This window comes from Balaenoptera musculus, chromosome 6 (assembly GCF_009873245.2).
Source record: "Balaenoptera musculus isolate JJ_BM4_2016_0621 chromosome 6, mBalMus1.pri.v3, whole genome shotgun sequence".
In the NCBI taxonomy this organism is placed as follows: Eukaryota; Metazoa; Chordata; class Mammalia; order Artiodactyla; family Balaenopteridae; genus Balaenoptera; species Balaenoptera musculus.
In genome coordinates, this window is record NC_045790.1 from 63,511,013 (window position 1) to 63,535,369 (window position 24,357).

At 42.4% G+C, this 24,357-nt stretch overlaps 1 protein-coding gene across 7 annotated transcripts in view; it reads right to left on the bottom strand.

Moving 5' to 3' along the window:
- The window catches only part of SMARCA2 (SWI/SNF related, matrix associated, actin dependent regulator of chromatin, subfamily a, member 2), a 175,327-nt gene that overhangs the window by 146,854 nt on the left and 4,116 nt on the right, over nt 1-24,357 (bottom strand). For 6 of the 7 annotated variants that reach the window (XM_036855210.1, XM_036855204.1, XM_036855206.1 and 3 more), the window contains 3 exons: nt 14,672-14,932; nt 10,272-10,401; nt 3,590-3,979 (listed from right to left, as the gene is read on the bottom strand). In XM_036855210.1, the coding sequence (XP_036711105.1) occupies nt 3,590-3,979; nt 10,272-10,401; nt 14,672-14,896 (745 nt within the window). In that variant the 5' untranslated portion in view covers nt 14,897-14,932. Of the gene's footprint in view, nt 1-3,589; nt 3,980-10,271; nt 10,402-14,671; nt 14,933-17,608; nt 17,868-24,357 lie in introns of those variants that run through there. The other variant, XM_036855209.1, reaches the window with a different exon arrangement.

Consider the following 24,357-nt stretch of genomic DNA (forward strand, 5'->3'; position numbering starts at 1 on the left):
GGGGGTGGGGGGTGGGGGGGCAGGGATCTTTATTAGATGCCTGAATTTAAGAAACAGGTAAACAAACTTATTAAATTACCTAAGTCTCACATGTACAGAATTTCTGTACAGAGTTCCCACTTTACCTTCTACAGAGAAGGATGTTTATGCAAATAACAGAACAGTCTGTGCATTCGACAAGGATTTAAGTGGTTTCCAGAGGTTGAAAAAAATAAATGTAACAATGATGCTTAAATGAAGCATACAAAGAAATTTTAGATAACTAAGAAAAGGAGAGGGGGAAGCAGGAGAGGGACAAGCACTGAAAAAAATTAGCAATACATCTCTCACTTTCTACCATGAAGGCTTCCCTACCCACTGCAAAAAACCCCAAAACTTTTCAGTTCCTATTTTGAATTTTGCTTTAGTCTCTAAAAAGAAAAATGAATCAAAATTAAAAGAAAAATGCTGGGTTCGATTTGAGTGGAGCCCATAGCAGGCAAGGACCAGAGTTATTTATTTGTTCAGTGCACACTTCTGCCAGTCAAACTGTAATTCTCTGGTGGTGGCACTTTTGGTGAATGATAACTTTGGAGTAGGTTTGAGGCAGATCACCCCAGCCAAAAAGATTCTCTTCACACATGAATGACACTGGCAAATGGGACAAAAGAAAAATGGAAGCACAGCTACCACCAGAGAAGCTGACATACTTAAATTGATTTTTTCCTGAAATATTAGCAGAGGTATTTATAAGCAATCATATTGCTTTATTTAAGAAAAGGAGGGGGATAAACAATTAATACAAGTAATATTAACTTAAAAAACCTTTTTCTTTTGTCTTACTTGGACTTGTCTGAAATACCAATGCAAAAAAAAATAGTGTCTCTGTCAAGTAAGGTCATCATCTCCCTGTGAAATCTGAGATTTGGGGACAAGATCAGCAATGTAACGTCCCCCCCAGTGGCAGGAATGAGTCTGCTCTATTTGAAGAAAGTATCCTCTTTCCTCCTTTATCCATAGCCTCTTTGCCCACTCTGGCAGTATCTGCCCAAATATTTTCATTTCTAATGAAGCCTGACTGCTGGAAATACAAAAGACACGAGCAGTGAGTAACAAAACGAGTTCCCCCTAATGACAGGACCCTGGCGAGGGAAGATGCACGCATTGGGTAAAAAAAAAAAAAAAAATGGAGCCCTCTTCTCTGGAAAGGATCCAGAAAATGCACCCAGGATTGTGTCGGTTAGGATGTGAAGTATTTGTTATATACAAGTGTCCGGATAACTGAAAATCCATCCTTTAAGTTTTACTACGTCATCTGATCTCACTATGGTGACTGGCTGAAAGGGTTTCTCAAACGAATCATTTAGCTTGCTGCCTTCTTGAACAATACCCTGGAAACTTTTCCTGTTGTGCGTAGGTCATTTTTAAAAATAACAAGCCTCGCTGAGGTCCATGACGAGGGGATACCCCAGGACAAGCTGCGATGCACGGGGAAGTGTGCCTGTGTGACATGGTCCCTCACGATTACCTTTTGGGAGGCGCAGATTTCGCTCCTTCCACCTTAAACTACCAACAATCTGACTGTGACCATTCAGCCTCTACTGGGAACTCCTTTAGTTAACGCTCCTCATATACTGAGATGCAGGATATCAAGGTCACCAATGTTGCTGACACTGTGTCTAGAGTATGAATAAAAAGGCTCTCAGTAAGGAGCAGAGATCCTTTTCCTTCCTATGCACAGGAGTGAAATGCCTGCACTTGGTACACAGAGCTTGGGCAGAGCCTTTCCCTTGTCATGAGCCTATTGGTCATGAAGGAGCCAGGATGGGGAAGGGGGTAAGGCCATGGGCTCTCCAGTCAGACTGCTGGCATTGAATCCTGACTCTCCATACCCCAGATGTGCCACACGTGCAAGGTACTTATTACTGAGCGTGGAGTACAAGGTAAGCTAGCAGGCACTCAGTAAGCACAAGCTACACACATGCTTAGACATACATACATTTTTTGCTTCTCTCTGGCTGCATTCCTGAGAGCTAGTTTTTGCAGTTTTAAAGCCTCTAAACACACTGAGTGTTCAAACTACCATTTTATGCGTGGTCTTCCTGTACAACATTTTCCGTCCCTGATTTTTGGTCCCATGGGATCCTCCACCGACCAGAGCACTGTGGTTAACACACCGAAACCTAGAGATGCCGCGATACTTTCTTGCTCTTTAAAAAACCATTCCTAAGGCTCCATCTACAATTAACAAGATGAGTTTATCCTTCTAGTAGGCAACTCTTAAGAGTTTCCTCTACCAGAAAAGAAACATTTACAAACTCAGAAGGTAGAATAATTAAAAAAATAATAATAATCTGAACTCTTTCCCTTTGTCTAAGTCCCAAAACCTAAGAAGAAGACCAATATCCCAAACTAGTTGCAGTGATCAGTTGTCAGGGCCTGCCCAAATGAGAGGGAACCATTCACAGGAAAGGGTGTCAATGACAAGGAAGCACCCTGGAATTCAAATTCCCTAAGATTCAAATTCTCTGGAATTCAAAGCTGTGGTAGAATAGAACCATAAACTCTGTGCTTATCTAGCTGCTAACCAAAACCTTCCCAGAGAAAACAACATTCATGGAAGATCATCCTAGAGCCCCTTGGAGCTCTGAATTCTATCAGTGGGATCAAGCCAGACCACCAGAAGGTCGTACAAAGGACTACCTCATCTCAACCCATTATATAATGTCATAGCTTCAGATCTGATGCCAGGGCACGTGGGAAATAGGCCATGTGGATTCTGTTACTCTCTTTGTTATGAACAAATGTTACCAATGCCTCTACCAGGCAGTGCCCCTTACAATAATAATAACAATAATTGTTTAAAAAGTTCCCACCTGGGAAAGCTACTTTATACTCTCATGCTAGAAAAGACTCTGAGTCCACTGAGAAACTGGTAAGCGACTTTCCTTCCAAGTGGTGAGTTATCAGGCACCTGACGCTGTCTCCTTTCCTGACTGCCAGGAAACTCGAGTCACCTTGGAAGCTCAGATGCAGCAGCCCTGAGAGCTCCTGTAGCCCCCCACATTGCCAACCTCCCTGACCTTGATTTCTACTTCCCTTTGTCTCTGATTTTCTACTTGATAATTCCTTTACCGCAGGTATGCTTCTTTGGAAGCCTCCCCAGATACTTTTCACAAAAAGGGACAGATGTAAATAAATAAATAAATAAACAGACACGAAATAGCTCAAGGAGAGCAGATTCGAGACTGCGTGTTGACAACAGAACGCACGGGGCGTACGGGTTCCTAACCTGGGGTGTGTGTAGACGGGCTTCCGACAAACCTCGCACCGCTTGAAAGAGAATGCGAAATCACGGGGCTTTTTGCTTATAGCCACAGCTTGTGCCAGAGTCTGCAAAGTTTAAGAAGCACTGCTCTAGGACGTAGGCAGAGGAGACCAAGAAGCGTGGCCAACTAAGTGAAGCAAAGACAAGGGAGCCGGGGAGGTGCAAGAGAAGGCGACGTCAGCCCTGGGCTGATACCACCAGCGCAGCACTTCTGTGCAGTTAGCAGTCCTTCTCGTCCGAGTCGGACCATCACGTTATTCATTTGGTTGCCTATGAACCTACCAGATGGCCTGCTGTAGTTGACAAGGGCCTGCTGCTGCGGCGGCGGCGGCGGCTGGGGCTGCGGCGGCGGCTGGGGCTGAGGCGCCGCCTGCTGCTGCTGCATGCCCGGCAACGTCCTTTTCCCCTGGACCGCGAGCTGCAGCGTTTCGGGGAGGGGCTGGCCCCGGGCCAGCATTTTGTAAGCTAAAATCTGAGCTCGCAGCTGATGCAGCTGGACGGGACTGAAAGGCGAGGGCCCCCTGCTGGGCTGGCTCATCGCCTGCGGGTCGCCTGGGATGAGGGTCCCTGGCTGGCTTGGTGGCATCTGCGGTGCGGTTGGGCCACTTCCCGATATAGGGCTGGAGACGTGCTCGGGGGCTCCCAGCGGAGACGGGTGCGGCGACATGTAGCCTAGAATGAAACACAAAAAGGAGAGGTCACAGGCTGCCCCCCGCGACCCTGAAGGAGAAGCATTCCCGAACGTTTTGATAATTTTCCAGAACACCACTGACGGACAGACATCGAAAGCATAGGTAACTTAATAATTACGGGATTTTATATAACTTAAAACTTACATATATCAAATGTATACATAATTTAAAGAAACAGGCAAAAGTAATTTTAATAATATATAATTTAAATCGACATACCCCAAATATTATCATTTCAAAATATAACAATTATTAAAGAGAGATTTTACGTTCTTTTCTTCCTATTCAGTTACGGCGCTGTCTCCACTGGGACTAACCACATCTCAAGTGACGGACAGCCATATGTGTCCTAGAAAGTAAACTGGTAGTGGCTGTCGTACCCCTAAAGGAAGGGCACCAGGGGACAGTATTATACGTTAAAAGTAGCCCGACCTGGAGAACAGAACCTGAAGGTGTCTGCTCTGTCGCAGTGGGGAATGAGTCTCTCATGGGGATATTACTTGGTTTGTTATAATGCACTTTATGAATAATTTGCCATGATTGAGGGCCTCCATTGTTGTAGGCACTAAGCAAGGCACTGTACATACTATTTTAGCTGAGTTCTCCCTGGAAACAGAGACTGATGGAAGGATTGAGCGGAGCTGATTTATCTGGAAGGCGCAGGGGCACTAGCAGGGGTGTGGAAAGGTGCTACGCGGAAGGGACGGCAGCCAGTAATGGGTGCGTGATTAAGCCGGCTGCTGTAGCGGGTACCTGAGGATTAATCTCATGCGCAAGTTCTGGGGTAAAAGGCACGTAACTTGCCTCCAAATTATCCCAGGGAAGGAGCCGGGGTATTTACGCTCCATCACTGGTCACTGGTTATGACTCTGGGGATCATTAGTCCCCGGGGACTTTGCCATGTGTGAGGAAGGTGGACTCAAGTAGACTGAAGGTGAGATGGTAGTCTGGCCAGTGGATATAAGGCTGGTGGGAGCACAGAAATGGTAAGAAGAATTAGAGGGAAGTGAGTGGAGTATACGTGTTTCCTACGGTCCTCGCCACATCCCCAGAAGATATGTACCGTCACCTCATTTTTTAAAATGAGGAAAGGGAGGCTCAGCGAGTTAGCGAGTTACCCCAGGTCACACAATCAGATCTTGGTAGCTCCAAGATGCAAACCAAGGTTTGTTTGATTCCAAGGCGTATGCTCTTTCCATGGTCTAATATTAATTTGGTTGTATAAAAAAATAAATTAAAGGCTTGAAAGTTTCATAAATCTTCTAGAACCATTTACGATACAATATAAAAATGAGAGTAATCTGCTCCGGTTACAAGAGATCTAAATGGGAAATTGAAGAATACTTAAGAAAGAAAAGTCAAAATGCACAAAAATTTCAAGGAACTTATTTCAAGAGATGAACTGTATAGCCCGGACAAAGAATCCCTAGAAAAACACACGACTGAGCATTGCTGAAGGGAAATCCAAGAGAAGGAGAGGACAGAGTAGCCTACTGTAATCCAAAAGGTTATCTTCAATTCAAACTGAGTGCTAATTCATCAACTCAAAGGTGTCCTAAGACACAAGTAAAATATTAAAGGTCTTTGCCTTTAATAAATGCACCTGCATCACACCTATTTTAAAGGTCATCACATAGGTGTTTATTAGGCATCTGCTGTGTGTTTGAACCCCTGTCAAATTTGAGCCAAGACAGCTCTATGCATCTACGTGGAATCACAGAGGCCCAAGAATATCTGACCCACACACTGCCTGGGGACTCATCATCACCATCCACACGACTAGAGAAAATAAAGGATACAGTTACTTTTACCTCAAATTGCCATTTGGAGAGGGCAACAAATTTAGCCTGATCCTCTAAGACAAGAGTAGGTTTTGTTCTATCAATTGGTGAGTTGTAGAACTCCATTCAGAGTAATCCTGCCCTGAAGAGAAATGGAGAAACTGCTAACTCATTCCCCAAATCCCTACTCTATAAGGGAGCACAAAAATCACGCAGCCATTAGGATTCTAGTTGGTCATAAAAGTTAGCCAAGAAAATGCCCCTGAAATCAGCCTGCAAGACAAGCAGAAATTTAAATCCCAGGATGTTGTTATTTGTAACAATAAACATTTAGAGAATATCGATAACATACACTTAACTTCACCATTAACATTCTTCCTTCTTAATGAGGTTAACATTCACCTCCTATTTGTAGTGTTGGTGCAAAATGGTAGTTTGTTCATTAGGAAAGCACCTTCCTGACACCTTTTTGACCAACCCTGCATCTACCACTGGAGGAAAAACTTCCTACTATAGTTACTGACATTTTCATGGTAGAAGGGATACAACCAGGTGTTAAAATGGGTCATGTCTCCTGCCTTCTGGTCCATCCTCCTTCCTGAGGACATCATCAATCATAGCTTACCCATGATAAATCACAGGATGCCTAATACAACAGACCCAAACATTAGACAATCCAATCTAAATGCAACTGTGTAACGCTGTTCATCAGATCGCTCTTTTCAGCTATGAACTCCTGGCAAGGCAAAGTTACGAAGATGAGACAGTTACATTAAGTACAGTAATTCACTTTACCTCACATTTGCTAAGAAACTAAGAGTGGAGTAAAAATCATTTTCCAGAATTAATCAATACAACAAAATTCTCCCTCAAATGTGGAAAGAAGAAGAAACTGGGGGTGGGAAAATTTGCTGCCTAGAATTTATAGGGGATGTTAATAGAATCATTCTATCACAGTATGACATTAAAAATGTGACAGTGTTTCAGCTAAAGAGAGAGAGATTTCTTTTTTTTTAATGACATGACTAGCATTCCATAAAACTTCAGGAAAATCAGAATCTAAATGATACAACATAACATATTTCCGTAATTATCTTTAGTTGAGAAAACAGTGAAGAAATTGCCTGAGAGTGAAATACCTTTGTCTGTAGGATGACTGTGTTGGTGCAGAATCTGCTCTTTTTTGAAATCTGGTTTGATTTGCTCATTTAAAAAAAAAGGAGTCAAAAACTGGCAGTTTTCCTTCCCTCATCTTCAAGGGCCATTATCTCCCTAGTTTCCCCTTGCCTCAGAGAGAGGCAATCACCTCTCTCCTCTTAATAAACTTGAATTTTTCAGTGCCAATTTTATATGAATTTTCTCTTCACACACACACATACAAACATTAAATATTATTCACTTGCCTTTAAAGGCTTTTTCTAGCCAATGGACTAAAAATAAACAACGTTATCATTGGGACCATAACCTACACGATTCAGTATTTATTGAGGGAAATGGTTTTGCTTCTCAACCAATACCTTAAAATAACCTAATAGGTTGCTAGGTAGTTAAAGCTGGCAGTTTTCCGATCAATACCACACCTCTCTGTACCTGTGTGTTTATAAATGGCTTCCTGCGACGGGGTTTTTAAAGATATATGCTATTATGGAGTCTGAATTCTTTTTAGATAATTATATAGAATAAGACTGCATTATACCAATACTACTTTATTCAAAGACATATTTTAAATAACTAATTCCCCAGCTTACACGGCACTTTACTATTTTAGCGAAAAATATTACGTGCTAGTTCTGAATCCATTTAACTTAATGCAGACTTCTGCATTCCAAAGTAATTATAACTTACTGAAATTATATAAAAATTAAGATCTATTTAAAAGTGTTGACTTTTGAATACATAAATTCACTTCTCTACCTACTTGAACAAAATTTACTAAATTTCCAGTTATGTGCTAGACATTGTGCCAAGTATTGGAGATTCCAGGAAAAATCATCATTTTAGAAGTTGAAGGAAGGAACTGAGCTATGAAAGAAGTTTTAAGATACATAAAAGTAAAAATGCTCACTTATAATTCACGCATTTCAAGTGTTTTCCTTTGGAGTCTTCCTAGGGCCCCACTACTAGAGGTACTGCAAAGCCAGGAGCAGACAGAGCAACCACCAGCTCTGAGAATCACTGAATATAACTCATCTATACCTCCCAGGTATTAAAATGAGATCTACATTAGCTCTGTGAACACACCTGGCTCTTCAGAATTTAAATGATAAACCTGGAAGTGTCGTCTTAATTCATTCTTAACACTGAATGGGTCAAATTCTTTTCTTCCTGTACCTCAAGAAGTCCCAATGATTCAGCCTGCTTTTCTAACATGGTCAAGATTTTACAAGTCATTTGCAAAACTTACGCCTGCCTGCCATCAAAATTCAGATCAGAGTCCAGGATCTTCAAAAACCTGCCCGAATGTTAGTAAAGATGCACTCCTATGCCTCCATGACTTGCTTTTATATAAATATATATATATGTATTTAAAAGCAAATACAGGGCTTCCCTGGTGGCTCAGTGGTTAAGAATCCGCCTGCCAATGCAGGGGACATGGGTTCGATCCCTGGCCCGGGAAGATCCCACATGCCTGGGAGCAGCTAAGCCTGTGCGCCACAACTACTGAGCCTGCGCTCTAGAGCCTGTGCTCTGCAGCAAGAGAAGCCACGACAATGAGAAGCCCACGCACCACAAGAAGAGTAGCCCCTGCTTACCTCAACTAGAGAAAGCCCATGCGTGGCAATGAAGACCCAACACAGCCAAAAAAAGAAAAAAAGAAAAAAGAAAAGAAAAGACATTTCTCTAAACCCTCACAGTCAAAAATCTTCCCTTGGGTTGATGGATGTCTGATCATGGATGGAGAAAAAAACTCACATACATTAAATTACAAAAAGTATATACAACAACACATAAAGCATAAACTTTGAATTAGAATATCAACACATTAATTAGTGCTGGATTAATCATGCCCTTGGCATGTTGAAATGTCCATATAATGATTCTGAAAAGAGGTTACATTGCATCTAAAAGACTCTGAGGTGTCTTTACTATTTTATTTATTTATTTGGCTGCATTGGGTCTCCGTTGCTGCTCGCGGCTTTGTCTAGTTGTGGCAAGCGGGAGCTACTCTTCGTTGCGGTACGCGGGCTTCTCATTGCAGTGGCTTCTCTTGGTGCGGAGCACGGGCTCAAGTCGCGTGGACTCATTAGTTGTGGCTCGCAGGCTCAGTAGTTGTGGCTCGCGGGCTCTAGAGTGCAGGGTCAGTAGTTGTGGCACACGGGCTTAGTTGCTCCGCAGCATGTGGGATCCTCTAGGACCAGAGCTCGAACCCGTGTCCCCTGCCTTGGCAGGCGGATTCTTAACCACTGCACCACCAGGGAAGCCCCTGAGGTATCTTTAATATGCCTTCAATAATGAGGAGAAAAGGCACCCAGGAGAAGAGAAATCTACCATATATTGATTTGGCCATTACTGTGGGTTGAACTGTGTCCTCTACAAAGAAATGTTGAAAGCCTAACCCCTGGCACCTGTGAATGTGACCTTATTTGGAAATAGGATCTTTGCAGATGTAATCAAGTGAAGATGAGGTCACACTGGATTAGGGTAGACTCTAATCCAATCACTGGTGTCCTTATAGGAAGAGGGAACTCTGGACACACACATAGACACACAGGCAAAACGTCATGTGGAGAGCAAGACAGAGATTGGAATGACAGATCTACAAGCCAAGGAATGTCAAATATTGCTGGCAACCACCAGAAGCTAGAAAGAGGCAAAGAAGGATTCTTCCCTAAAAACTTCAGAGAGACCACAGCCCTGCTAATACCTTGATTTCAGACTTCTGGCCTCCAGAACTTTGAGAGAATATATTGTTTTAAGCTACCCAGCTTGTGGTAATTTGTTACGGCAGCCCTAAGAGACTAAGAGAGCCACCCACCAGCAATGACAGGCTATTCCACTGCCAGAAAAAGCCACCTTACAAAGTAGGAGTGTACAATTCAAGGGACACGGGTGGCTCATCTTACCTTCACATCTATGCTGTTGCTGGGAGGCAGACCTGGAGTCTCCTTCTGGCCCTGTCACTTACCGGATGTGCAAACTTAAGAAAACAAAGTAAATTCTCTGAGCTTTAGCCTCTCCATCTATGAAACTGGGGTAATATAATTTATCTCACAAGATCAGGGTAAAGATTCTGCATGAAGTACACAAAGCACTTTGCAGAGTGCTTGGACACACGGTGGCCAGTAAAACTACTAGGATTTTGCAAAGAAAATTGCCCACATCAACCATAAAGTTGTGTTGGCGGGGATAAGGGGAGATTTCTACAGGGAAAAGAAACCGGCTGGATTCCATCCTCCTTAAACACGTTCTCTGGAAGTCATAATTAAAATAACCAATAGGAAAGATGAAAGACAGTGGTATAGAGCCAAAATCAGGTATGTAGCCACAAACCTTGGCTGTGTTGGTCCATCGGACTCTGGGGAGGGCCCATTCCTGGGTGAGGTGGTCGCATAGCGGTGCCCTTCATGGATCCACAATGGATATCTTCCACAACCCCCTTGTCGTGCATACCATCAATGGGCTGAAACATTTACAGAATATCAGTTAGACGTCTCTTTCAGGCATAATATTTCTACCTGGTGTTTTAAGACCCCTTCCTAAAAAGTCTTCAAAATTGTGGCGCAATCATCTATTACCCATATGATAGTCATATATTTTGACATTTATTTTACATATATTACTATTTACATAGATTTCATAGATGGGACAAAAAATAAAATAAAAAAGACTACACCAATAGGATCAGCAAAACTACCTGTGAAGTCAAAAGTTAAGGCTTTAAACAGTTGAAATTTGTTTGGTCATGTCAAAACCTGCAAATAAAAATGAAGTTCTGGGGGCTTCCCTGGTGGCGCAGTGGTTGAGAGTCTGCCTGCCAATGCAGGGGACACGGGTTCGAGCCCTGGTCTGGGAAGATCCCACGTGCCGCGGAGTGGCTGGGCCCGTGAGCCACAATTGCTGAGCCTGCACGTCTGGAGCCTGTGCTCCGCAACAAGAGAGGCCGCGATAGTGACAGGCCCGCGCACCGCGATGAAGAGTGGCCCCCACTTGCCACAACTAGAGAAAGCCCTCGCACAGAAACGAAGACCCAACACAGCCATAAAATAAATAAAATAATAAATACTTAAAAAAAAAAAAAGTAAACTCAGAACCATTTGCTTTAAAGCACCAGTCCCATATCCTTAAAAAAAAAAAAAAAAAAAGAAGTTCTGTTCAGAAGGTAGACAAATATAAACTATTATTCCATACCCTCTTAAGTAAGTCCTGAAACCTGCCGTAGGTTGAAGCTAGTCCAAAGTCTGAATGAAGGAAGGAAGACTCTTTGAAACGTCTGTGATGATCTATTTTTTGGTAACTTTTTTTCATCAGAGGGGAAGGAACCATGGAAAGTTTAAAAGTTGAAACCATAAAGTTCCAAGGCAGTTGGGAAAAGAGGGACAGACAGGGTAGAGCGGTGAACGGGGGTAAATACTGAACGGGAAAGAGGGTGAAACAGATGAAGCTATACTACAGAGGGAGGAAGACAGAAAAAGGTTAAAGGCAGAGTTTGGAAAAAAATAAAGAACACAGGGGCTGGAAATAGGACTTGAGGCCTTGTACACAACAGACACCCAATAAATAGCCATTGAATTGACACTAATCCAATCCAGAATTGGGCAATGGAGCATGTGTTTGAGAAAGGAAAAGTCTATTCCTCCCCAAACTGGAATAGCAATTTTCAAAACAGCCTGAAAGGAATATTTCCAGGAGTTTATAGAAACCAAATGACTTCAAGCAAGAAAGTATGAGTGTTTGCAGTTTTGGAGAAAGGAAAGTTAATTTCTGCAGAGTCAAAAGCATGCACTTGAAAAGAGGAGAAATTTACCATAAAGAGGATGTTCAGAAGAAAAATGGGAAGAATTTGGTATAAAGAGTGTCTCTGAGTCTGTTAAATAGTAATAATAGAGAGGAAATCAAAGCAACACAGCAGATGTATTTAGGCCACTTGTTTATTTATTTCCAGTAATGTTGAAAAGCAAAAAGCTGAAGCTCAGAGGGAGACAGAGGAGAAAGACAAGGAATAAAGCTGCCTATAAAAAGATTCTCAGAAAGTGAAGGCATCTGGTCAGCAGGTGTGAACTCCAGGCACTTCACCATGTCCTCACCCAGGGAATTATCTGAGGGACTGCGGGCTGAGAAAAAGCAGGATGAGAAAATGCAAAACTTGCAGAATGAGAGCAAAACAAAACAAAAAAGAGCTTGATGGGAGCAGAGAACAGGAGAAAATGTGACGAAGATGCTAGATAACAAACAGAAGGGATCAGAAGATACATTTATACATAAAAACAACCCAGGGCAAAAACATAACATTAACCCATGCATACGTTTAACTTTTAAATGCTTAAATAATAATAGAGGTGAGCTAAATATTTTCCTTCAAATCTTTCATTTTGGAGGTGAAACATCCTTAAACCCTTCTGATATTATTTAACCCGCTTGGACTAAGGTTAACAAGTGACAGATCCGGTCTATAATACACCTCCCAAATTAATATGAACACAAGATGATTTAATGACTTCGATATGTCTATACGTTCAATATGTCTCCTAAAGAATGTGATATGGAAAACAAGTAACTTTATTCCTTTACATACCTGACAAGCTAAAAATGTGTTTAAAAGAAATCAAAAAAGCAGGGAGAGAACTTGGGGATATTATAGGGCTATCCATGATATGTTGTTAAATGAAAAAGATGTTGTTTCAGAGTAATTAACAGTGATGATATGATGCTATTATGGTAAAAGGAAACATTTTTTAAATCATACCTGAATATGCATACCTGTGCTTAGATGGTATTTTTACTGAAGATGGAGAAAAGTAAGGTATAAAAAGCATATACAATAAGCTGTTACTGGGGGTGAACCACTTCTTTTATTTATGTCAATATGGTTTTACTTTTCAAAATAAGCATATATTAGTTTTCTGATTTGAAAATCATCAAATAACAAAATTTGCAAAAAATGAATCTTCCCTTCTGGGCTGCAATGCCTTACCTTAAAACTGACCTCCAGGGACTTCCCTGGTGGTGCAGTGGTTAAGAATCCGCCTGCCAATGCAGGGGACACAGTTCGAGCCCTGGTCTGGGAAGATCCCACGTGCCACGGAGCAACTAAGCCCGTGCACAACTACTGAGCCTGTGCCTAGAGCCCGCGAGCCACAGCTACTGAGCCCGCGTGCCACAGCTACTGAAGCCTGTGCGCCTAGAGCCTGTGCTCCACAACAAGAGAAGCCGCCGCGACGAGAAGCCTGCGCATCGCAACGAAGAGTAGCCCCTGCTCACCGAAACTAGAGACAGCCCGTGTGCAGCAACGAAGACCCACTGGAGCCAAAAATTAAAAAAAACAAAAACAGGGCTTCCCTGGTGGCGCAGTGGTTGAGAATCTGCCTGCTAATGCAGGGGACACGGGTTTGAGCCCTGATCTGGGAAGATCCCACATGCCACGGAGCAACTGGGCCCGTGAGCCACAACTACTGAGCCTGCGCGTCTGGAGCCTGTGCTCCGCAACAAGAGAGGCCGCGATAGTGAGAGGCCCGCGCACCGCGATGAAGAGTGGCCCCCGCTTGCCGCAACTAGAGAAAGCCCTCACAGAAATGAAGACCCAACACAGCCAAAAATAAATAAATAAATAAATAAACAAAAACAAAAAAAACCAAACTGACCTCCAGTCCTACACAATTAAAGGGAAGACTTGCTCTTTTCTGCGGTAACCTTTCTGTTCCAAACCAGCCCTGTCCACCTGTGATGTCACCCGGAAAAGATGTAAAACCTCTACACATCTCTTCAGGCCTAACCTTCAGGTAATACACAATGGTCCCATAGATTTTCTTTGGCTACCGCTACCTCTCAAAGCAAATTGTCACAGAGGATCTTGTTTGCTTTCTCAAAAGGCCATTCTCTCTTCTTTGCATCTCCTGCAAAGGCGTAATGCCCAAGGCATACCGCTATGCTCATCCCAGCAGCAACAACCCGAATCTCATCAATGGAAGATTATTATAACCTTCATCCAGAAACAAACAACTGGCCCTGAGCTCTGCAAAATCAGAGCCCTCTTCCAAAACCAGAATAAAGCCACTTCACAGACAGAGAGCAAAGTGCATTTTTAGGAATTCCCTAAAAACTATTTTATTTCAATCAAAGCTTTTTTGAAAAAAATCCTTTAGGAAAGGACTCATTTTCCTTTTACTCTTTGGGACCTACGGGATCTTTTTAGGGAAGAATAATTTTCAATACATTCATTCATGGATGATATACGGTACTTAACATACATAGTTGGAAAAAAAGCAAGACTTATTCACTAATATACTTATTTGCCAAGCCAAAATACCTGCAACCCACAATTCATAGGATCTGTCAGAACTGCATATTGTAGGACTTCCCTGGTGGTCCAGTGGTTAAGACACCATGCTTCCAATAATGCAGAGGGCATGGGTTTGATCCCTGGTCAGGGAAGTTCCACATGCCACGTGGCGTGGCCCAAAAAATAAAAAATAAAAAAAGAGAGAGAGGGAGAGAGAGCTGCATATTGTAGCTAACACTTTTTAAAAAGCCAAGATCAGATCTTCCTGACTGGTGCAACATCTGTAACAATCAAAGAGCCTTAGAATGTATGTTTTCAATAATGTACAAGATAAAAGAAAGACCTAGCTTGATTCTCTTGTAAACAATAGTAGAAAAAAGAGAGGGGGGTTATCAGTGATTATTAGCCATCCATGACTCAGAAGACAAGACTGGATGGGAGAATGAACTCTTACCTTATGCATTTGATGCATGCCTTCCTGCGGGAAGTCAGCAGACCCCATCGACGGCATAGGGTGTGAGACACTTGGAGGCCCAGGACTTGGCCCCATCATACTGTGGACGGAACCTGGGGATGGTCCAGGTCCTGGACTGGGCCCAAGAATTGGTCCAGGAGAGGGTCCCGGCCCTGGCGAAGGCCCTGGGTGGGGCATCGCACCAGGGTCTGTGGGCGTGGACATCTACTTCTCCTGACTCTGCCAGTCAGTACAGTGATACTGAGTTGGAAAGAAGAGAAAGGAATGTTTTAAACGTGATGTTAAGATCAGAATAAAACAGTTGTTAGTATTAGATGGTGTCATTTCTGTAACAAACATCAAACAGAACTGCCCTGTCTAGCCCGGATGTTTGAGAGAGTGTGATATATATCCATCTGCCCTAGTCTTTATGAAGACCACTTATTTAAAATGATTCCCCGGAAAGATATAAATCATCTAAGATCCAAAAAAAGGCTCACTGGAGAAACTCAAATTTAAGACATAAGGAGAATTCTAAACAAGCTTAAAATTTATTACTGAAGTCAACAGATGCTCTCCATTACTTGGGCACCTTACAAGTCATTAACCCCCCAAAGCCATTAAAATATAAACCTCCTAAAGAAGTACCCAACCTAGACCCACTTGCATAAGTCAATAAGCATTCCAACTTCACAGAATTCTAGAGAGTTAAAAGGGGGAGAAAGTACAATTTCATAAATTGAGAACGAAAGGGAATCGCTAATCACGGGAGAAGAAGAGGTTAACGGGAGTCAGACAAATATGGGTTCACACAGCCGCGTATGCAATGACGCACTGAGACTAAAATGCGATGGTACGTGTAAAACCAGAGCTCTGTGCCTGGCACAACAAGCAGCCTCTCTTACTGAGCATTACTCCCCGGCCCTGCCACCCCTACTCCAGCAGAAACGAACAGAAGGGCAGGTTAAGATGTGGTCCTCCCACCAGGTAATTAATTGAAGACCATGTGGACATTGGAGGGCAGGGGTTCATCCCAGGCCTCTCTGGGGTCCAAGACTCACAAGAGACATCAACCATGACTCCTGGATCGGGGCCCACCAGAGACGTGGTATGAAAATTCCGGTTCTCCAGCAAAGCGGTATTCCATCACCCATGTGCCAAGACTTCTTGGCATCCCCACCGGGGAACTGCCTCATGGGGTGGGTACGACTGAATCTTGGATATCAGCCAAAACGAGTAAATAAGCTGTTTTCTGAATTTTGATGGAGATGAATGATCCCAGGGTAGTCATGGTGATATATTATGTCATCTGGGGGCCCACACCTGTACACACAAAACCTCTTCTGATGCCGAACTCACAGAATCCTAAGTGGACTTGCTTACCCACTGATTAGTGGCAGGGAAGAAATTAGACCATAGGGGCCCGGTCACCCACAGCAGGGCTCTTTCCATAGTGAAATGAGAGGTTAGAGGGAAAATTAAATGAAAAAAACAAAAAACCCACGTTACTTCCATTCTTAGCTAACTACCATCACCTCTCGAGGAATCTCTAGAATGTGAGGGCCATGAGGGTGAGGTCTTGCTCTTCTTCGCTCCTGTATCCCCAGCACCTCCAACCAGCATGGAGTAAGTGCTCAGAAAAGATCTGAATGAAGTGTAGACAAGGTTGCAAGGGCAAACTATTAATAGAATCAATTATTAAGAAATAAAAAAAAATTAAGAGAGCAATCAGGGTTTGAGCTATGTTCAAACAAAGAAATCTTAAAAGTGGAGGCAAGAATTGGCCAATCTGATAAATGAATTAGGGCTAAAACAGGAAAGGATGAAAGGCTGCTTTGGAATGATTATAAGCAAGGGATCACTCAAACTGTTTTGCTGATACAAGATGGGACGAAGAGAACACAGTTCAAGTGATTTCTAAAACAACAGGGAAGCTTGGACAGTAAATTATAGCCTGAATTCACTAGAGAGCCAAATGTTATTATTTATTCTTTGTGATTAACAAAGCAGGCGGAAGTAACTTTTTTTTTTTTTTTTTGCATTCCACCCCCTCACATATACACACCCCCACCCAGGTTCAGTCAGCATTTTAAATTTAGGGGGCTGACGTCAATTCAGGGGTACTACAAGTTAAAATGTTCTTTCATGTATATCAGCAAACTAATAAACCCCTTTATTTTTTAGTGAATAAAAGGAAATTGCTTACTTCCTGTTATGATTTACCTTGAAATTGGCTTCAATGGCTATGATGGCAAGATACCACAAGTTTGAACAATGAAGATACAAATGCTCAGTCAGCCTGGTAGTCCTACTTTTCATGTTGTATATTTTAATATCTATTATCCCAAAATACCAACGACTTTCTGTGCATATAATGACTTTCATCTGGGAGCCTCGTAGAATGTTGTAATTAATTGTATGCAGTCCCACAGAAACACTCATCATTTTTTGTTATAGGAAACTACTAAAAATTTCTTAGGGGGAGAACATATGAGACAGGAAATGGAAGAATATGGGCATAAAGAAGAATGTTAATATAGGAACGTGTTATATAGGAAACTTTTTCGTAAGAAGAGAACCTTTAGGAGCACGCACTTAATGAATGTGTCCGTGAAACAGCACAGATGAACAAACAAGAAGCCAGCTCAGAGAAACAGCACAGCTGAACAAAGGAGCAAACCTGCCCCATCCCGCACAGCTAAGGGATCTGGACTACCGCACAACTTGAACGTGACCCTCTGGCTTCTGACTGGGAGCCCAGAGACCTTGGGTTCTGCCCACCTCAGGGCTGCCACCAACCCCGGGGTTCCCGGGCAAAGCGTGTTGTTTTTTCCTGGGGTTTCTCAGCTTCCTCTGGGCTTGGAATCGTAGCATCTCAAGGCTCCCTGCATGTGCCTATCCAGGACTTGTAGCATCTCCCAACTCCTCCAACCTTATGTGCGGGCGCGCTCATCAGTGAACCTCCAGGGCAGGACCCGGGCTGTCCCAGGATTCACGCCACGGCACCATCACCCAAGCGGACCAAAGAGGAGCACCTCTCAGAGACGAGGCCACAGTCCTGGCCTCCTATTCCTTCCTCTTCATTTCTGGTGGCAACTTCACGGTGCAGCTCCAAGACACAATTAAACTTTCCCACAGCGTAAAGCAATTCGGGGGTGTAAGTTACAAAGAGGTGCGAGTCTCCAGCAGAGGTGCAGGTCATTACTAAGTCCCTGTGGTTAAGGGTGAAAGTCCAGTATTGGCCAACTCAGCTTCCCCCTCACCCACCCTCCCGGTCTCCCTAGGAATCCAAACCCCTTTCTTTTCTCTTCCAGGCACCAATTAAGTGATGCAGATGGGGTGGTGACAGTGGGGACAGGCACAGGGCGGACGGGGGAGAGCCGATGGCTCCAGTAACCTTGAGAGGGCAGGAGTGCCAGGTCTCTCCGCAAGATAACACTCAAAATCTATTTTTATTTTGCGTTGGGGGGCGGGGCGGGGGAGTTTTACATTGTCACCAAAAAGAACGGCCTGTTCCATAATTACATGGCCAATATACGGAAGAAAATGTGTCTGTGTGTAAGGAGGTTAGGCACACAGACCTCCCCGTACCCCGGCACTGCCAGGCCTCTCTCCTCCCCTCAACGCTTCCCTCCACCTCACACCAGCACTCCCCGAGGGCCAGGCTGCTGTGTTCTTAGCCAAGAATTTTTCAGCAGTACACCCTGTCTTTTTTCGTCCTGACCCTGCCTTTACAACCGGGGAGTGCGTGCTTTTTAAAAATAAAAGTCGTTGGAACTTCCCACAACTCCAACCACTGCAGACATCCTCCCTCAGCCCGAATTCCCTGCCTCTCCCCTTTGCAGAAAGCCCCAGCACACCCATCTGCATATTAAAAGGAGTTCAACTTCATGGAATTTTAAGGGTCACCAGTCCAACCATGACAACCAGGACAGAACGTCTACCGTCCTGTCTCGCTCCAATCAGCTGAAAGATCCCCACACTTGCAGTAAGACTTAAACACAACCCCATGTGCTTCGGAATCATTTCAGGTACTTGACTTGAGGACACATTTGGTCACGTCCCCATTTAAAAGAGGAGGGCAGGAAGGGACCACAGAGCTTGCCCAAAGTCACATCTGTAAGTAGAGCTTTTTATCTCTTGACTCCCGGCCCAATACCGAGTCACGGCCCCATCAGGCAAGCCAGGCCATCCACCGGTGTGGAGAGCTGTCACTCAGGCTGAGCAATGACGCACAGGAGTACGAAGCGGAGGATGCAGAAGCAAAGATGGAAACAATGGGAGATGTCGTGAGGACTGGGATTTGGCTGTGATCCTATGTTAATGTACGAAGGGACAGAGGAGTGAAGAAAAGCCCTCGAGAGAATATGAGGCAGAGACAATGTTATGAACTTAAGAGGTCGGTGATGTTTAATCAAAGATCCAGAGGACCTGTTTTACTCATCTATTCCGAACTGTCCTGGCTCTCCCCTGGGCACAAGCCATGGAGGATGTACAAAAATGACCAGAGGGCTTACCCAGGGCTCTGCAAGTCTGACAGGGAAACAGGACTTATCCATAAATAGCAGTGAGAAAAAATAAAATAAAAAAAAAAGAACATGCAAGTTCCTCCAAGACCAGAAGGGGTATAGCTAGAGTGTCCACTGTAGTCACGGGCAGGAGAGAGGACTTACAGCTTGGAGGGCGGAGGCAAGAAAAGGGAATTAAGGGAGGCTTCGTGGAGAAGGTGGCATTTCTGCTAGGCCTTGCAGTAAAAATACATAATAAATAAATGTTTCCTAGCAACTTTTGTTTTCTAGTCACAGAAAGAGTTTAGGGGGAAGCACAACCACCTGCACTAGATAACACCTCAAATAACTCTTCACAAAACGTAATAAGGAAGCGTGGGGTAATCTTGGCTCTCCAGCAGACCTTTATCTCTGCTGCATTTACAGAAAGACTTTGGGGTACAGATCAAAGTTGGAATATGAGAAATGAAAGTTAGGCCCAGTTCACATCCCTAAGAATAACTGTTGTTTTAAAGTTTTCTGGCTGTTATGGAGAACGATTAAGGCTCAGGAGATAGTTAAGATAAGAGTTCTTTTTATGTTTGTTTGCTGATTCAGACTGTCTCCCCTGACCCTGAAGGCTTTCTCTGTAGCTTTCTCTATAAATGAATTGAGAATTCCCCCACAAGAAGTAGCAACATCTCTAGAACTGGAACACGAGTGCTGCTGTTCTTGATGGGGGAGTAGAGAGTAGGTAAGAACAGCAAGAAAGATAAAAGAAATAAATCTACCAGAAGTTCCTTTTTTAGAGGCCAAGGTTGTCTGGATAGGTGGTGAAATGTACCCAAAGCCCTCGTGCTTCTTGGTCTGAGACGTGCAACTTTAAACAGTGCACGGAATGATTTGTGCCACAGATAAAAACCACACTGTGCTTAGAGTGAACATTCTACGTGGCTGGCCTGAAACTCGAGAAAAGCATGGAAAACATCTTTCTCGTTGTCATTCCCGGCGGTTTACCATTCAAAGTCGAGGTTGTTTTAAAAAGCGGTTGGATGAAAAGTGTGCTGTGTTTGTTGGGCTTCTGCGAACTCCGCATCGTTGAGTCAAGGAAAGGAATTAGGATTCGAGCTGCTGCCCTCACTTGGAATAAAAAGCCTTGGGACCGGAATAAAAAGCCTTGGGACCGTCCCTGGCCAGAGTCAGACCCGGCAGGGGCTCCAAGGCAGATCAGTGCAGGAAAAGAGAGAAAACAAACTTCAGGGGCCAATTACAGCCCCGTGAGCCCCAGGCACTGCCTCAACAGGAACCTGGCTCTTGACATTATCACCCTAGACATACCGTGAGCTGCCTTCTCAGAAGAGTCTACCTGTGATGCAATTCCATGACCTCTTTGGTGAGGACAGCCAATGTTTCCACAAAGGAAAAATTCTTTTAAGCAGGGTGTTTACGAGAAAACCCAAAGTACTAGAAGCTCCTCAACAAAAAAGCACTCCGGCAGGGCATCCCTCTAACCCAAAATCCATGTCCACTGGTAGTTACAAAGGTAATCACAGACAACTATCACTTCTTAAATTCAGTTGAACCCAAACTGCTAGGTAATTGGTCAAAACCAAAACAGACAAACCAACAAAAACTAGTAGCAAAGCGTGACACCCTGAAATGTAATTCGTGTGTATTTACACATACACCCATCCTTCCTAGGTTCTGTTAGGCCCCTTTGCAAGGCAACCTCATTTGGGATGCTGATAAGAATCAATGATAGCCACTTTCGTCTCTGTCTGCTAAGATAATTTTATTTACACACTAAACACGTAAGAGTCTGAAATACATACTGTAAGAACTTTTCTGGCTGAGATGGCACACGTTGACTTAGCAGTAAAACTTGACCATTATATGCTGAATGAACCCCAGCAGACCAGTGAGATGCCCCACTTTCCCCGACTTTCACAGCAGCAACAAAAATTCAGGCATGAACCCTTCAAGTTCACTGCAATTAAAATGAATAATGGCCATTTACAGTGTTAATCTGCCATTAAAAAAATAAATCACCACGTAGTTTGACCTCTGAATTTCAAGTTCTCTTTTACAAAACAGGCATAATAGTAGTCAGCTACCTCAATTTTGATATGAAGCAAATAAAGTATTACATATGAAAACACCTTGTGAGCCATCGTATAAAAATGTATGTTATCGCGAGGATCCTTCTAAAGCCTTCAATTCCCACCCTGGACTTGAATTCACAATCTGCTAGATTAATCTAACATACTTTTTGTTCATGAATTCCCTTGCTCCAAACTTCTGAGAGAAACCTCCAACACACGTTGGATAAAACATTCATGCTTTAGCCTGGAAATCAAGTCTTTCTACCTTCTCCAACTTTTATCTTTTGAAAATTCTTCCCAACTGGAACCTCTTGCCCTGGGCAACCAGGTCAAAATTGGTACATTGGTCTTCTCACAGTTTCTTTAGGCTCGGGCCCTGTGATCTCAGGACTTTCTCCTGATCTCATATGATCAGCACCCACCACCCCACCCCTGCCCTCCTCTGGCCACAATCGTCCTCCATCTCGAAGACTTTATCTACGCCATGCACTCAAGAGAGCTCATCCTGATCTCTCCCTGTATCAAGTGGTCTGTGCGGTTTACAATTTGCTATTCATACATGTTCAGGCATGTTCTTTATAAGACATAAATTCTCGATTGCAGATCGTTCATTTTTTTACGGATTTATAGACTTTGCTTAATAGCATTTTAGTGCATGTAAGAATCCAGCACAACAGCAAACGGCAAAAGAGTTGCAAATATTTGCAAAGCTATTACATGCCCAGCTTTCCTCACGGACATTCAATTTCCAAGTTCAATGACCTAACTCCCAGTAGGATGGTAAAAACTGGACAATACAACCTCAAGAAGGTAAAGAAACACAGTCATTCTAAACAAGAAAACACAATCCTAACACAAACTGATAGAGAACTTCCCTTGACTTCTGTTAACCTGTTTAAGATAACATATCCCAATGCTTTTTGGTCAAGATTTTTTTGCTGTTTTTAAGTAACTTTAATTCCACAATTCTGAATTCAGTTTAAACAAACAAACAAACAACAAAAGAGAGAGGGGGGGAGTTATATTTAATGGGTTTTAAACTTCAATTTATTCAACTTCTATGAATTCCATTCATCATTTACAAAAGGGTCAGCCCATATTTCAATTAGGTTCAGTTTCTAAAAAGTTTCTAAATATTAGTGCTTGCAGAGAGGTAGATGATATATTGGCAGAAGACTGATGCTTAATGTATGTGGAACCTAGAAAAATGGTACAGATGAACCGGTTTGCAGGGCAGAAATTGAGACACAGATGTAGAGAACAAACGTATGGACACCAAGGGGGGAAAGCGGTGGGGGATGGTGGTGGTGTGATGAATTGGAAGATTGGGATTGACATGTATACACTGATGTGTATAAAATGGATGACTAATAAGAATCTGCTGTATAAAAATATAAATAAAATAAAATTCAAAAATAAAAAAAAAAAAAACGAAGACTGATGCTTATACACCACCTAAAATTACATAGAATACTGTTATCTTTTCAAAAATATAAAATTATACAGGCATATTCCTTGATGGTAACTGAATGTTCTGAAAGTCTTATATCTAATAAAACATTACAATTCATAGTCGGCTTCAGTTACATAATAATGTATCATGAAGTCCAGAAAGGCACCACTTATGTAAATATTTCAGTCAAAAATCCTGTATTTCATATCTAAAGCATCATTCCAAATGAGTGAATTATTTACTTATTCTCTCATAATTAAAATTAAATAATGTTTATATCCAACAGTCAAAAGATTCAACTATTTAGCTCCTGAATTTCATCAGCTGTGTTATATGTTTTGCTAAAGTATAATTATTCAAGTATCTCTGACTGTATCTTTAAAATCTCTAATATATCTAAAACACTTTCAAAAAAAGTGCTATATTAATATGAGGGGAAAAAGTAATAATAAACAGTAATAAACTTGTAAAGTTTTCCAAACCCAGGTTGCAGGATCCCATTTAACTTGGTGATAAATATCTTAGGCAAATAAATATGCTATGTTTCATAATGACTCTGGCAGAACTAAGTTTTAGAGTCCTATATTCCCTGGAAAATATAGTCATGATTTTCTATGTAGAAAAAATAAACACCCCAGGGCTTCCTAAATACTCTACCAAATAACCTACCACCACCTGTATTTTCTATTCCCAACTACTTATAGAATGATCCATGACTTTATTAACTGGCTAGAGATTAAAGTTCCATAAACAAATGCTTCCAAAGATGACAGAAAATTCAGCATCCTCTATTGTTCAAAAACAAACTACAGGACACATGTAAGAAAAAGGAGCAACTGAGATGATCATTCCTTTATAGAAAAAAGTGACAAAAAAAAAATCAGAAGCAGCTCCCCAAAACGGCTTTTCACATCAGGGAAATTTTCTCATCTGTTCACCAGAAATACTGCAGAAGAAAAATGTGACTCATTTACGTAGAGTTTTCTAAGGCCACTCATGGTCAGCAACAAATTGTCCATGACTTCCCTTAAAATCATCTTGACCAGAAACAGTGTGAATCAAAACTTCTGGTGGCTAAATCAGGTCTGATCAACCCAGCCTCAGTATGCTAGTGCTGGGAAACACTCTTTAGCATTATATTTGTGACAGTTCAGTTGTTCTCATGGCACCATGTCAAGATGTCATAAATAGTGATTTATTATTTCTCTGGAGTATCGAAAAGCTGCTGACCTAGGAGAGTTTGACAAAGGCCTTGTTTACAAAGGAAGACTGCTAAAGGGAAAAAAAAGCCAACATGAAAACACTAGAGGATGGCACCACTTTTATAATATATGAAAGTCTTCTCTTTTATGGTCTTGTTCCAATACATAATAAGCCCTCAAACTGAAATGTCAAAATATTACCGGAATATAAGGGGTATCACGATGATCTCCTAGAAAAGCATGGTATGTGTGCTTTCACGCTCGCCTGTAAAATAACTTATCTTAAACTTAATCAAAGAAAAAAGGTTTCAATAATTATTTCTTCGCCAAAGTGGTACTTTCTGCTTATAGTGTCAGAAATATTTTAAACAGAATCCAAACATTAACAATATGACAAGTGCAGAGGCACTTTTTTTTTTTTGGTCAATTCCAAGCCTCAGGT